The sequence below is a fragment of the Abramis brama genome (genome assembly GCF_963993115.1).
Source record: "Abramis brama genome assembly, chromosome: 21".
NCBI classification, from domain to species: domain Eukaryota; kingdom Metazoa; phylum Chordata; class Actinopteri; order Cypriniformes; family Leuciscidae; genus Abramis; species Abramis brama.
Window position 1 is genome coordinate 18653048 of NC_139983.1, and position 14877 is coordinate 18667924.

Sequence of the window (14877 nt, forward strand, 5' to 3'; positions counted from 1 at the left end):
CTGGTGCTGTGTAACAAGCGTACATAATCTTGTACCCACATAAAAAAATTAAAAAATCAAATAGTTTTTGCATCAAGCCAAATGTTGTGATTAATCTCATGTTTGTTTTGGTTCGAGGCTTGAGGATTTTTTTTTATTTTGAAAGGCCTGTAGAGAAAATGTACAGTATGTGTATTCAGTTCTTCTTGAACCCAGGCTGCTGAAAAAGTACACACTGTTGCGCTATGTGCCAACATTTGCAAGGTTTTTTCTTTTTAAAGAAATCATTATTTTAAACATCTTGGACTGAAATTGACAAAAACAGTGTAATGAAGTAATTACGAAAAAGCATTTAAGGGAATAAAAAAAAGTCAGGGATTTTAATACACCTTTTAATACAATGCTTTTTAAACAATTAGGTTTAGTATCTTAGCTTGACAATCAATCAGCATCATCAATTTTTTGTTTACCCTTGTGGCAGTAGTTTTTCTTTTTTTCTTAATGGATCATAGGTCTTTTTGGGCCTGATATCTCTTGGAATGTAATGTTTGAACTTACTTCAGATTAGGGTGTGGGCTTTTTTAGTGGAAACAAATCCTTGGGGAAACTGGAATCCTGAGTGTCTAAAAGGATTTCAGATCCCAGTGCTGCCTCAGATTTCTTCACAGCTCAGATCCTGATGTCACTTCAGCTGCTGAAGGCACATGTCAGCGACGTGAGACGCTCTTTAGTGGAGAGATGACACAGCTGTCAGCTCTTATTAAGTGGGTCATCTTTAGAGAAGCTGATGTCAACTAGGGGGCGACGTGGAGATTCAGGCTGTGTGTTTTTTGCAGTAGTGTGTGCGTGTGTTCATATCTCTGTGGTGACAGTGACGCCGTCACTTTGATGATGTCAGCACTTCATGTTTGTGTGTGAAATAGAGACGCAGTGACATGCCAAAGGTGGAGTAATGAGGTTTCCCAAAATTTGTGATCGGAGCATTTTCGTGGGCAGTTCCCTTTGGGCTCATATATTGCTTCTGTTCATTTGTTGATCGTTTCAGAAGGATTTGGATTTTTAGGTAGAGGATTTCACACTCAGGATTATGTCATCTCTGACATAACTTGACACCCTTGTGTCAGACGGACCTCTTTCAACACAGTCAGATTTAATAATCTCTCTATATGAATGTGTATATTTATTTACACTATCGTTCAAAACGTTTGGGGTCAGTATGAATTTAAAAAAAAAATTTGTGGATTTTTGAAAAACATTTATTCAGCAAGGATGTGTTCAAAAAGTGATGGTAAGTAAATGCTGTTCTTTTGAACTTTCTGTTTATTAAAGAATCAAGAAAGAATCAGTTTCCTCAAAAATATTAAGCAGCACAACTGTTTTCAACATTGATAAAATGAAAATGAAAATAAATATTCCCTGAGCACCAAATCAGCATATTAGAATGATTTCTGAAGGATCATGTGACACTGAAGACTGTAGTGGGTGCTGAAAATTCAGCTTTGCTATCACAGGAATAAATTACATTTAATATAAGTAATTGGTGTGTAATATGATATTATTTAATGTAATTAATGGGTGTGTAATATGATATTCTTTAAAGTACTATGTAATTGCCATAATTTGCCAAAATATATATATGGAAATAAGCGGAGCAATTCCAAGAATTCCTAATTATTCCATATCATGGCATGATATAAGTACAAAAGTCTGAAAATCTGGGAAGAGGGACAAATCAAATGCTAAGACATAAAAAGAGAAGAAAATCAAATAATATATACATAATAATAAAGCATATTCACTAGTGGTCTCGGTCTTTTGGACGCCTCTGTCTCAAAGATTTGACTGGCAGTCATTCAGTTGCTCCGATTAGGAAAATGTCTCTCTTCAGCTTTGGAAAAAGATTCTGTGACAAATCTTTGACTCTGATAAGCTGCTCAGTTTATATTTATGCATTTAAGAATTAAAGTGCTATGAATTACACATGTTTTAAACATGTTGATGAAATTTAAAAGGTCTCAGCATCATACATGAGGTAACTATTTCCTTTTACTTTGTGTGAACTGAAGCATTCATCATAGACGCCCATGAAATGGTTTCTGAGAGGAAAAGGGAAGTCAAAGATTGCATTGCTTTTAGTGGCAGGATATAGACCCGTTCCTCTGAAGAGTTTTGGTTGTTAATGTGGATTCACTAGGGAATCGTGGACTAAATAATGAGCTCTGCAGCAAAGCAGCATCTTAATTGGGTTCCTGTGCCTTCGGAATGAGTTTCCTGCGCTGCCTTTTAATCAGACACGCATCAGCTATGCCCCAATATAGATAATCAGCGTAGATGTTCAGATGCAATATTTACAAGAGGATACAGGCGATAATTCTGTCTTGTGTTGGTGAGTGAATCTGCTTCAAGAGACCTCAACATCATGCCTGTCTCTAGTTTCACTAGGCTTTTATTTGCAGAATGATGTTATATTTGTGAAGCTCTCAAAGCTGAAATAACACCTCGTTGATGTGTGTTGTCAGTTTCAGTATTGACTGCCAAAAGCATTCACTGTCCTTCACAGAGAATTGTGGGGAAATTAGGGGATCGCCATGGATTCACGTCAGCCGACTCGTTGACTGATTGACCTCAGAGGCATTTCAGAGCGTTTTAAACTAAAATAACATGCAGTTAAATATCAGAGCATGGACATCCCTTATATAAGTTTAGAAGCTAGTCCATTTTTATGGCTTTGTTAATTCTTTAATTTGTAGTATAGCTTAGGCCTGTTGTTTTCAAGTTATGAGAACCCATATTTTAGAGGAAAATAAAAATCTCAAGTCTGCCAAATTGAACCTGGCATATAGACAGACTATACAGTTTCCTCTCCTTATTTGACTGAGTGCGATCAGCTTTTTTGCATACCAAGATGTTCCTGAAGGTATTGATTCGCTACATTTTGATGCCTGAACACAGCTGTCATATGACTTTACGAGAGTTGATTGTAACCTTTTGTCCTTTTTGAGAGACTAGTTGTGACAATCATCACAAACCAGCTCCTTTTGTGTTCCACAGAAGGCGAGTAGATATCTTAAATTTTTAGGTGAATTATCCCTTCAGTAGTACTTCACAGCTGTATTGTTTAAAATCAGAAATCAAGTTTTTAATGTTGTTTATATGTCTATGTGGTGTTTTTAATGTTTTAAGACAAACCATGTGCAAATTCATGAGTCAACACCATTGCTGAGTATTTTCTCCTTAAAACTGCTGTGAAAAAAAGTCTCAAAATTGGCGGTGTTTCTTACATCACAAAGTATCTTTTAACCAATCATGTTAATGTGTCGGTGGGCTTTAGCATATCATCATAACTGTGCTGCAAAGCAGTGGAGTCTCAAGAAAAGCCAGGTTCCCCGGCTCTCATTTTTGGTTACTTTTGTGAGTCTTGTGTTGTAATAAAATACTTTGGAACACGTTAGTCGTTGTCCATCTCTTACTGTATGTTATGTGTCCCTTGACTCCTAGACATTTATGTTAGGGACCGTAACACCGGTATATTTTTCTGTTGATATGAAAAATTGGGTACATTTATCAATATAGTGGGTGATTTGTGTATATGATGTATATATTATGATGTTATGATGAACTATATGCCTTTCTCCACTGACGTTGTGAGTTGTTCAAAGCATTTCTAAAGCCCTATTCGGACGGGATTAGTTTTCCAGGGGGTTGGTAGAAAAATTGACTCGTCCGAATCTGCCTAGTCTTTTCCTCACACAACCTCTGTAAAAATTCCAGGGCAAATTACCTACTGTTTTTCGGCAAACTCAACGGTCATCTGAAAAATCTAATCCCGTCCGAATGCTTGTGATTGCTGATGTTGTATTATCCTACCGTTTTTGACCTACCTGAGCTACCGTCTGCGCACCAATCTTCAGCATGCTTTAATTTAGTTTCGATATGGATGGTATCAGACGAAAAAATTACAGATACAATTAATAAATTGAGCCAAATCGTGGAAACTGTCAAGACTTCCCATTTAAATATCAGTGTCAGGTAAGAGTAAGATACTTGTCTAGATTTCTCTGCTCACTTATTTATTATAAACAGCCACTGCTATAAACTTGTGAAGTTTACTTAAATGTTTTAAAATCATCTCAACAAATAATAGAGTAAAAGACGTGACGCACACACAGCACATGCCCATCTGTGACGGCCACGTCTAGAAAACACACACTCTCACTTCTGCAATAAACATGGAGATGTTAGTCCCGTCCGAATCAGTACATGAAATCACAGACGTCAAGTGATAAGAATTGTAACTCAAACGTCGTTTAGAAAACTTGTCCCATCCGAATAGAGCTTAAAGATACTGATTTTTAGAAGGCAGCTGTCGGACTCTGAGATGGTGAGCGGGAACATGGTTTGTGTAACATTAGCAACACATTATTAGCTGTTTGATATGATTAGCATTTTGCTTGACTATACGTTTATTATCGCTATGTCTCTGATGTTGTAGAGAGTGATGCATAAAACGCATTACCATTCTGATACATCGACTTGTAGACGACTGTGTGAGTGAGTGGAGGCGGGTCTCATTTGCATATTCATGTTAAATGATGACAGAGCGATTCCTTTAATTTTTGACTGGTTCTGCTTAGTCAACTTCAGATTTGTATTTGTGGAACATTTTAGGAGAATACAGCATAGTACTTTTTGACGTGTGGGAAACTTTGTATTCAGTTACTCTGTAACTGCTTTGTTGATCAGAAAAACCTTTCTTTTACATGACTGTTTTGCCCTTAATGCATCCACACACACATACATGTATATACCTACAGATTCTTTCAGCCTCCGGGCATCAATTTGCTGCAGCAATGGCTACATCTAAACAATCAACACATCTGCCTCTCAAACCCTCTGGACTGTTAAATTCATTGCTCAAACAGCTATACTATATATTGCTTTGTCCTTAATCTATAGCTGACTGAGCTGTGTGGAAGGTAATGTCTGAAATATCTGGTTTGCAATTGCTTTCAAACTTTAACCAGCAAGGTCAGCTTATGGACTGGGCCAATGGGACTAGAGTCCCTGTACTTCTTGCTACCAGGGGCCTCAAGCATAGAAAACCTAGATATAAATGACCTGGTATGTAAAATTGAAATGTTTGTGCCTGAATGCATGTGATTTTGTTGTTGCCACATGTGAAATAAACAAGGTGATATGTGTTCATGACCCCTCCCCATGCATCACTACTAAATTGCAGCTTGTGGTTTGTTGTCTGTTTTTAAATGTACATTTATGCAACTTTATATCTTGCAATTGCAAGTTTATGTCGTATTTGCTATCTAATTTCATTAGTACATCACTCACTGAGGTCCTTGCATGAACATAATCTGTCCTTGCTGACCAGATGGCATTATGGAGCTCCTAATGGCAGGAATTGATACTCCCACAAACAGAATCTGTTACTGAAAGATCTGTTGCAGCTGAAAGGCCAAACAAGCTTGAAATGAAACATGGCATTTATATTCCATCTAGAAAGTGTCTTGTCTTGAATCTTCATTGATATCTGAAGACCTTTTTAAATGTAGGTTCTCAAAGCCAGTACGATGTCTGAATCCCCACCCCACCAATTTATTCAAACTTCAAATTGTTCAAATTTATTGTCTTGTGGGAAAACAGACTGTTTTAACCAGTATAAATAAGTACAAAATTATGTTCTTCACAGTTCAGTCTGAATAAAAGTACACTGTCTGATAGTGTGTTTACCCTAGCAGTCATTATCTACTCATGCACCCACAGGATATTGAGTACTTTTGTATTTCAAAAAGTTAAAATGATCAGAAAAGAGAAGCTCTGATTTCTCAGAACAATAAGGTTATATTTCACTTCAGAGCTTAGGGTTTATGTTTCGAGCAAATTTGTCTGAGCAGTTTATTTATTTATCACTGACTTTGAAGTCAATGAAGCATTTTATTAGTTGGTAAATGATAAAGGTGAATAATTTTTAATCAGCGTTTACATTCAGTGAGTTACATGGGTGACTGGATATTGGAGCAGGTCTTCCATCATTGTGGTTAGTAAATGTCAAGCTTGCACTGGGATTTCACTGGTCTACTGAAGATTTAAACGCAGGTTTGTAGGTGACCGCTTTCAGGAGGGTGTCTGTGGGGAACTGATTTGGTGGTGTTTTTTTAATATTCAGTAGCAAAGGTTTAGAAGTGTTCAGTAGGGCTGTCAATCAACAAAAAATTGAGTTGCATGATGTGTTTTTATTTAATTTAGCCATGGACATCTTCGTTATAGAGTCTGCATATTTACATATTTACAAAATAACCAATATGCAGACATATTTTTAAAAAAGTCTAATGTATTCAGAGTGAACACATTATTTTAATAATAATAGTTAAATTATTACTTTAATTAATTTAATTAATTGTACTTGTTTGTTTAATGTTAAGTACAATGAATTGCACATTATTTGTATTGTATTAATTTTATTTTTTATTAATTGCTGTAAAGAGAAAAAAAAAATAACAAAAAAAATATTTATTTATTTATAATTTATTATATATTTATGTAATCAGTTGAATTTAACATTATTTAAAAAAGAATTCAGAATGAAACTCCATCTAGAAATAAAATATCATCTCTCTTATCATATCTGTACCCAATTAGTCATTGCTTTCGCTTTCTAGAATAAAACCTCAAATACCACAGGCAGAGATGCTTCTTCTTTAATGACAGGCTTTCATAACATTTGACGACATTTGAAGATGTGACATTGAAAAGTAGGCTGCATGTATGATTAATTCAAAATCAGGATTTCAGCTATTTTAGTCAGTATACTCGAGGCTCACTGTGATATTTTTATGACTGCCTTTCTTGCTGCTTATTTTTTTGTTAACACGAGGTAATCGCTGTTTGTGTGTCATCTCTTTGTGTGAGCAGAACAAAGAGAAGCGCTCATTTCTTACCCTTCACAGATACATGTGCGTGACTTGCCCGTGAATGATGTGGCGCTCTGTTAGTATATGAGAGGAAAGGTGTTGCTTTTCCATGCTAAATGAGTGGACTTTAAAACACTCAGATCTTCACACAGATCACGCTGAAGGTCACATTAAGTGTTCAAGCTGAGCTTTTTATTTCATACATGCAGTATTGCTGAAAGTGCATATACAGCTGTGGACTTTTGGCTCAATTATCACTACTTTATTCTTTCATTTAGTTAGATTTCCTTTATCGTTTTTACTCCCTTCTATTTTTCTTACTTTCTCCTTTCTTCCTTTATTTATTCCTCTTCATTTCTGCTTCGTTTCTTCCTTTGTTTTCAATCTTCATCCTTTTTCTTCCTTTCCTCTTTTCTTCATTCGTTCTTGATTCATTCTTCCTCCCATCCTTCTTTAAAAGGGGTGTGTAGCGCAATGGATAAGACACATGCCTTTGGTGTGAGAGACCCGGGTTCGAATCCACTGTGAGACACCAATGTGTCCCTGAGCAAGACACTTAACCCCTAGTTGCTCCAGAGGCGTGCGACCTCTGACATATATAGCAATTGTAAGTCGCTTTGGATAAAAGCGTCAGCTAAATGAATAAATGTAAATGTAAATGTATTTGTTTTTTCCTCCTGCCTATTTTCTTCCTTCATTCTCTCTTCCTATGTCTTTCTTCCTCCTTTTCTTTATTCTTCCTTCATTCCTATTTTCTTCATTTTTGTTCTTCCTCATCTCTTTCTACTTTCCTCCTTCCTATTTTTGTCCTTTCTCCTCCTTACTTTCTTTGTCTTTTTTCCTTTGTTTCTTTCTCTTTTCTTCCTTTCTCCCTGATGTTTTTCATCCCTCCATCATTTCTACTTTCTCCTTCCTTAATTCCACATTCTTCCATTCATCTTTCTTCCTCTTCCTTCCTTACTACAGTACCTAATTTATGCTTCCTCCTTCATTTTTCCCCTTCCCTTCTCTGTTTTTCTTTTTCTATTTCCTTTTTTGCATTCCTTTCCTTACTTCCTTCCCTCCTTTCCCTTTTTTCCCTTTTTCCCTTCCCTTATATGTGGCAATTTAATAAATGTTGAATGTGAAAAAGTGTAGATGGTGCCTCTCATGACCTGGTCCTTCCTCTGTTTCTGTAGTGTGTAAATGTGAGGAGCTGTTCACCAACAACACATACAGGAGCCTGGCCATTCAGTTCCACCTGGAGTGCAGTTATACCTGCCTGACCTACTACGAGTATCGCAGGGCCAAAGAACACTTGCACTCAGCCCGCGATCTGTCAGGACTTGATGTTAACATGACAGGTAGGCAATATAACTAGAAGAAAAATGATGATTCTGTGCAGGTGATTGAAGGATGGATATACGGCAATGCATGACGGAAGTAATTGGAAGATGGAATGAATGAACGAATGGACGGAAAATATGGATTACCTAGCACTGCGAATGAGGAAAGAATTGATGCAATGCATGAATGATTAAATAAATGTTTGTCTCCCTCAGGTGCCCTAGGGAAGAGAACTCGTTTTCAGGAGAACTTCCTTGCTCAACTCATCTTAGATGTCAAACGGAAGGACAACTCGCCTGTTTTTAATTCTGATAGTCTCTCCCTCACACCAACACCCAAAGAACTCTTACCAAAGGTACATGGGAGTGTCTAAAAGTAGCTTTTGTTATGAATTATGTCATGACAATGGTGGTTAATTGACAAATCTACAGGCCATAAACTATTTAGTTTGATTTAATTGAATTTTTGTATTATTATTATTATTATTATTATTATTATTATTATGTTATTATAATTTTTAATCAGCTCAGGTCATTGTCACCAGAGCATCATATGCATGATGGGTATATGTAATTTGAGTTTTCTTTATTTGACAATTCATGTCATTTGAATTACTTGCATCACTGTACGAGTGACGGTCAGAATATTATTAAAATTCGACTTTTTATGTTGGCGTTTCTACTGATATTCCACTAAAATTTGGTGAATAACTTCTATTAACTTTCAAAAGTCAATTTCCACTCTCCTTTGGCTCTTGTCTTGTGCTCATTTTGGCCCCATGGTATGTAAATACCTGTCACAGTCCTTTTGGGGGCAAGAATTGTGCATTACTTTTCCCATCCATCAGGGGGCGACGTTTATTTTACTTCTGACAGCAGACATGACATTGAGCTGCAGTGAAGGTCGTGAAAAATATATTTTATGCAGATTTCCATCTGTCCCATTCTTTCCCGTCTTCCTCTCGCTGTCTCTCTCCTCTCACCCTGAGGCAGTGCTTTACTTTTATTGCACATTTTTGGACGGCAGTTGAGTTTTATCTAGTGTTTGGCTGATCTGTGCAGTGGCAGTGTGGTGTCTGGTATTATCTGCTTTGGCTGCAAATATGACAAATTGGGGACAGACAAAGATTTTACGGAAAATTCCCGGACCTTATCTCTGTTTCCCCTTAGCTGGCCTCGTTTTAAAAGTCCAGTAAATCATTTTTTCCAGGATTGCTTGAGTTTTTGGATTAAATGTGATAAGATCAGTATTGCTTACAAACTCTGAGCTGATAGCACTCCACTAGGTCTTTGTTATCGTTTGTCGTGATGGCTTTTCAGGAAAAGTATACGTGTGTGAGCGGTCTTCGTTTCATGGGAATAGAATGTAAATGTCAACGAATTAGATCTTAAATGGGCTAAAGCAGAGGACCATGTTCATTTGCATATGCCCCGCCCCAGCTAATAAGTATCAATGCTGACTATGATTGATTTTTTTGATGCATGAGCTAACATCATTTGCTCATTTGAGGTAATATTTCAGGAAATAACCCTTCTAAAGGGATTATAAAGAGCTAAATGTTTGTTTAATGATTACAATGTAAAATTCGACAGGAGAGTGGGCTTTATAAATGCTGTTCATAATACAATATTAAATATGTCATGTTGCCTCTCCTTTTTTGCTCATCTAAAGTGTGATCTGTGTTTGTCATACCTCTAGCATTTTTAAGGTCTTTATAGGATCTGCTCTGATTCTCATCATGTGTTTATAGGATCTTCAGTTGGGTGATGATACAGTCCTGAACCAGATTAACCTGGCAGAGCCGTCTGAACATGAACTCCCAGACCTCAGCGCTGAGGAACAGGCCCTTATATTGGCCACATGGTGAGTGTCTCAGTTGATTTGAATCGGTCCTGTTTGAATTGTGACTGTGGTAATAGGATGGGCACTCTGAAGTGACAACAGCGATCGATCATGAAACGCAATAATCGCTTGAGTGTCTTTTTCAAATGCACTAATGACTATACACAGATACACAAAAGTGACCTCATTTCTGGATGTACCTTGCGGTCCAATTCACCAAACTGCAATTTGTATCAATCTTGTTCATGGCGACTTTCACTCTAGTGCTTCATCAGCGCTCAATATTTAGACGTTCCTCCTTTTAAGAGATGGTAGACTGTCCTCAACACAATGATAAAAGTTTTCAGACTCTTAGTTTTTTTTTATAGCATTTATTATACATTTATTTTTTGTTAAATTATGCCTTTTTATATTTTCAACTTTCTTTAGTGTGTAATGTTGCTGTTTGAACATGAAAGAGGGCTGTGAAGTTACAAAGCATAAAGTCTACTCAAAAGGGAGTCATTCTCTATATCAGTACGCACTGTTTCTGAACTCCATTGCAAAACGCCTCAATTAGTCTTGAGTTTTCTTCCGGGAATGTACACGTCACAATATTCATCATTTAAATAATTTCCGCTTAATTGATATGCAAAAAAGGGACAAGGCCTGCTTGAATTGTGTTAGTAGCATGTTGAAACTCGCTGTTATGGTGAGGGGCGTGGCATTTCTAAAACCCTTTCAATGCGGTTTACCAATCATAACACACTGGTCCAGCTGACCAATCAGAGGACATTGCGCTTTTCAGATGGGAGGGGCTTCATAGAGACAGAAACTAAAAAGAGTATTACTGACAGACTAGGAAGAGAGGTGCTGCAACAATGTAAAATTTGTGAAGAAAAATGTGTTTTTTGAACATTCAAGCATGAAAACCTTTTTCAGTAGACTCCAAAAACAAAATCGAAACTTAAAAGAAAAGGGCATATAGGTCTCCTGTAAATAAAATTTAAAAAAAAGTTTATTATTTTACTGTGTTAACTTTTATCAGAACTTTCAGTTTTATAAAAATGTATTAATTGTATTAAATACATATGAATATGTGAGTAGCAAGGTTGTCACTGTGAAGGTAAAAGTTTCACTTTTATGGAAGTTTTAAGTCTTGCAGAGGAAATACACATACTGCCACTGTCAACAGTTAAATGAATCACACATACCAGAAGTACATAGAAGTATGTGTATGTTTCTTGGTTTCTGACACTTTATTATAGACCGTTTTAAGAGTCTACCTTGTGCATGTGATATTGAACATACTTCTGAAAGTCAGGTTGTCAAAGCCCAAGCCAAAACGCTTTACGAGTATGACTTAAACAGGTCCTCTGGCTGAAATGTGCTTAAATTCATACAGACAAAAATCTTCTGTCTCCTTATCCTTGAGATAAGTTTTATAAGCTGTAGTATTTTAGTTCCAGTCGACATTTAATCATGTCCGGGATGTGTAAATCATTGTTATTTAGGCATGATTTATCTTGGTAACTTTGAAGTGCTGCATCAGGCCTCTGTTTTGCAGAATATTGTTTTGTTTTTTTATTTGTGGCCAAGTGCGCATTGAGAGTGGTCATCCACCCCCATCTTAGCCCCGGGAGGAGGTGCGGGGTTCTCCTACACTGCTCTCTAATTAGTGTTGTACCAGCCTGTGCATCCTGTTCGTTGTAGAAAGGTCGTCATCTTGCCCGACTGGCTGCTAGGAGACAAATTGCAGGCGTGGAATAATTAGCAGGGCGTAATTATGCAGGCCAGGGACCTTAATTGGGCTGCATGATGGTTGAAGGTGAATTATGGGCCGTCAGTGATGCAGTCAAGCAAAACCGCACGTACAGTTTAACGGGGTTCTCTTGGAATGCGAACAGCCTGCTGTACATTTATTATCCTCTGTTAACGTAAAGAACTGTGATGCAAATGAGAGATGGTTGTGCTACGTTATAATAATGGGGTTAAATAATTGAACTGCTGAGTTATGTTTGAGATGTGCAACCTCATATTTTATACTTTTGACTTTTGTGACAACTTTTTTTTAATTCCTCTAATGAAATACATGGATTGTATTTCCCAAAAAATAAATGGGGACTATGCACCCAAAAATGAAAATTATCCCATGATTTACTCACCCTCAAGCTGTCCTAGGTGTATATGACTTTCTTCTTTTAGACGAACATATAAACGTATAGATATGTCGAACATATAGATGACATATTAAAAAATATCATTGCTCTTCCAAGCTTTATAATGGTAGTGAATGGCGGCCCTGATTTTGAAGTAAAAAAAAAAGTGCATCCATTCATCATAAAAGTAATCCATATGACTCCAGGGGGTTAATAAAGGCCTTCTTGAGCAAAGCGATGGGTTGGGTTTTGTAAGGAAAATATCCATATTTAAAACTTTCTAAACTAAAATAACTAGCTTCCGACAGACGTCCTTTGCAAGTCGATTTACGCCAAAAAAGACTACGGATGTAGGAGTAGCGTAAGCTTTGACACCTCTCGCGGTTCAAACAAATAGGACTGGGCAACAAACTCAAGCTCCTCTTCTTATATTGAAATCCTCTATCTTTTTTTTTTAAATCCTCATTTTAGACTTCTAAGTCGTGACCGGTGTTTTGTTTTGCTCTATCCTCTGTGCTTCCGCGTTCATCAATACGTCATTCGTCAGGTCCATTGAATAAGGAAATATACATTAAATATGTATATTTTTCTTACACGAATGCATCACTTTGCTTCAGAAGGCCTTTAGTAACCCACCGGAGCCGTGTGGAGTACCTTTATGATGGATGAATGGGCTTCAAAATTTCAACGGCCATTCACTGCCATTATAAAGCTTGGAAGAGCCAGGACATTTTTATTAACTCTGATTGTATTGGACTGGAAGAAGAAAGACATATACACCTACAGTAGGATGGCTTGAGGGTGAGTAAAGTGACTATCCCTTTAATGTTCCCCATAATTTATCTTTACATTTTATCTCCTTACTGTAATACAAGCAAAAAAAAAGCAATGGGTGTGTATATTCAAGAAAAAATTTGTTTTGATTAAATGTAGCACAGCACATACTGCAGTACCATTATGTACAGTCATTTTACAATTTTACTGTTCTAATCTATACATTTATAAAGGAGCTGTATGTAAGAAATGTATTTCAATTAATCATAAAATGGCCCTGATATGTCACTAGACATTAAGAAATCATGTTCATTTCAAATACTTATATCACTGACAACAGTAGTCCGGCCAGGATATTGTCATTTAAAAAGTGAAGTTGCAGCCCTCAACTGATGTTGATGCTGTCATCTTGTGTTTTGGCCTGAAGCGCCACCCTCCACCTATCTACCAATCACGAAGTCAGTAGTGTTTCGGCATCCGGGTTGCCAGCTCTGCTCTAGTTGAAAGCTCCTTGTAGCAGCCTACGTTCCTGCTGGATCCTGCAGCCTATCTGGCAACCTCGAGTCAGGGGGAGGGGGAGGGGATACACCGCTCTACAGTAATTTGAATGTGATTGCAGTACCAGTTTTGGCCACAATCTTACATACGGCTCCTATAAATGTATTATACATTTTAAGGTTATTTATTTATTTTTCACTCCTGACCAAACAAATGCTTTTATTAGACTACTAATATTACTGGAGTCTAATATAAATGAGATGGTCTTACATAGATTGTACTTGGTTTTCATTAATTTCTTATTGTAAAACTTTTTTTTTAAATGAACAAATTACTAAGAGTAAAGATAAATTAGATTTTTTTTTTTTGCATTACATTTTTTTAGTCTTTTGATTGTGGATTCATGAGATACCCACTCTAAAATCAGCAGCAATGTTAATATGGTAACATATTTTTGTTGAGGTTATGGCAAGATATCCAGCAAGTACCTCACAACTAGAAAAGCACTCTCTGGTCGTACAGTAATATTCATGCAGTGAAATCCAAATTTCTCGAATAAAGGATGAGACATGCAAGCTCTCTGTTTTGCATTGCAATCATTATGAGGGACATTTTTTTAAATTGTGTCCTTGACCTGTGAACTAAAAGAAACTTAGGCTTATTTTATATGCAGATTTTTTGAATATTGTGTTTTTTTGCTTTGCAGCATAGACTTTCAGAAGAATAATCCTGTTCACAAGCTAAATGATGAGGAGCTCCTGGCTTTCACGACGGTAAGACGCACTGTTTTCTTTCTTTCTCTCACAGCCATGGTACATTTGACACATCTCAGACACATCAGTACATGCAGTTGTATTTTCAGTCTGACAGACGGAGTGTATGTGAACAGGTTTTTCTCATTTGGTCACAGTTTAGCATCTACAATGTGTCTGTTACACTAACAAATGCAAATGGATGAAATGGTCTTATGGTTGCTTCTGTTAATCTGCTCAGAACAGTAAAAAAAGAAATGAGGGGCCGTGCTCTGGTAAAATCTTCCACGCATAGTTCTGCTCATAAGGTTACATACCCCTTGCAAAATCTCTTTTTTTCAATTTAGAACTACAGACTTTTTGACCAAATATTTTTAAATTTACATACAATTTTTTAGTTAAGTTCACAAAAATAAATGGATTTACACTTGTATTTTAAAAATACATTTACATTTGGTTTAAAAGCTTTCTAAGCTTAATCTTGTAATCATGTTGTATGTGGCATTTTTGATATTGCATAAAAAAAGAAAATACATTTTCCGGTCCTAGTCTGGTTGAAATAAAGGGTGAGGAAAGGATTTCCAAAATGCATAACTTGCTTAGGAGCCATTCACACAAACTGTGAACGTGTTTTTGCTTTGA

The 14877-nt window shown here is 36.7% G+C and overlaps 1 protein-coding gene across 1 annotated transcript in view; it reads left to right on the forward strand.

Moving 5' to 3' along the window:
- ttc27 (tetratricopeptide repeat domain 27) overlaps positions 1-14877 on the forward strand; it is a 92970-nt gene that overhangs the window by 15997 nt on the left and 62096 nt on the right. Inside the window, exons 6-9 of the mRNA XM_084096086.1 lie at positions 8084-8248; positions 8447-8586; positions 9982-10094; positions 14190-14256. Coding sequence (XP_083952212.1) covers positions 8084-8248; positions 8447-8586; positions 9982-10094; positions 14190-14256 — 485 coding nt within the window. The remainder of the gene's footprint in view (positions 1-8083; positions 8249-8446; positions 8587-9981; positions 10095-14189; positions 14257-14877) is intronic.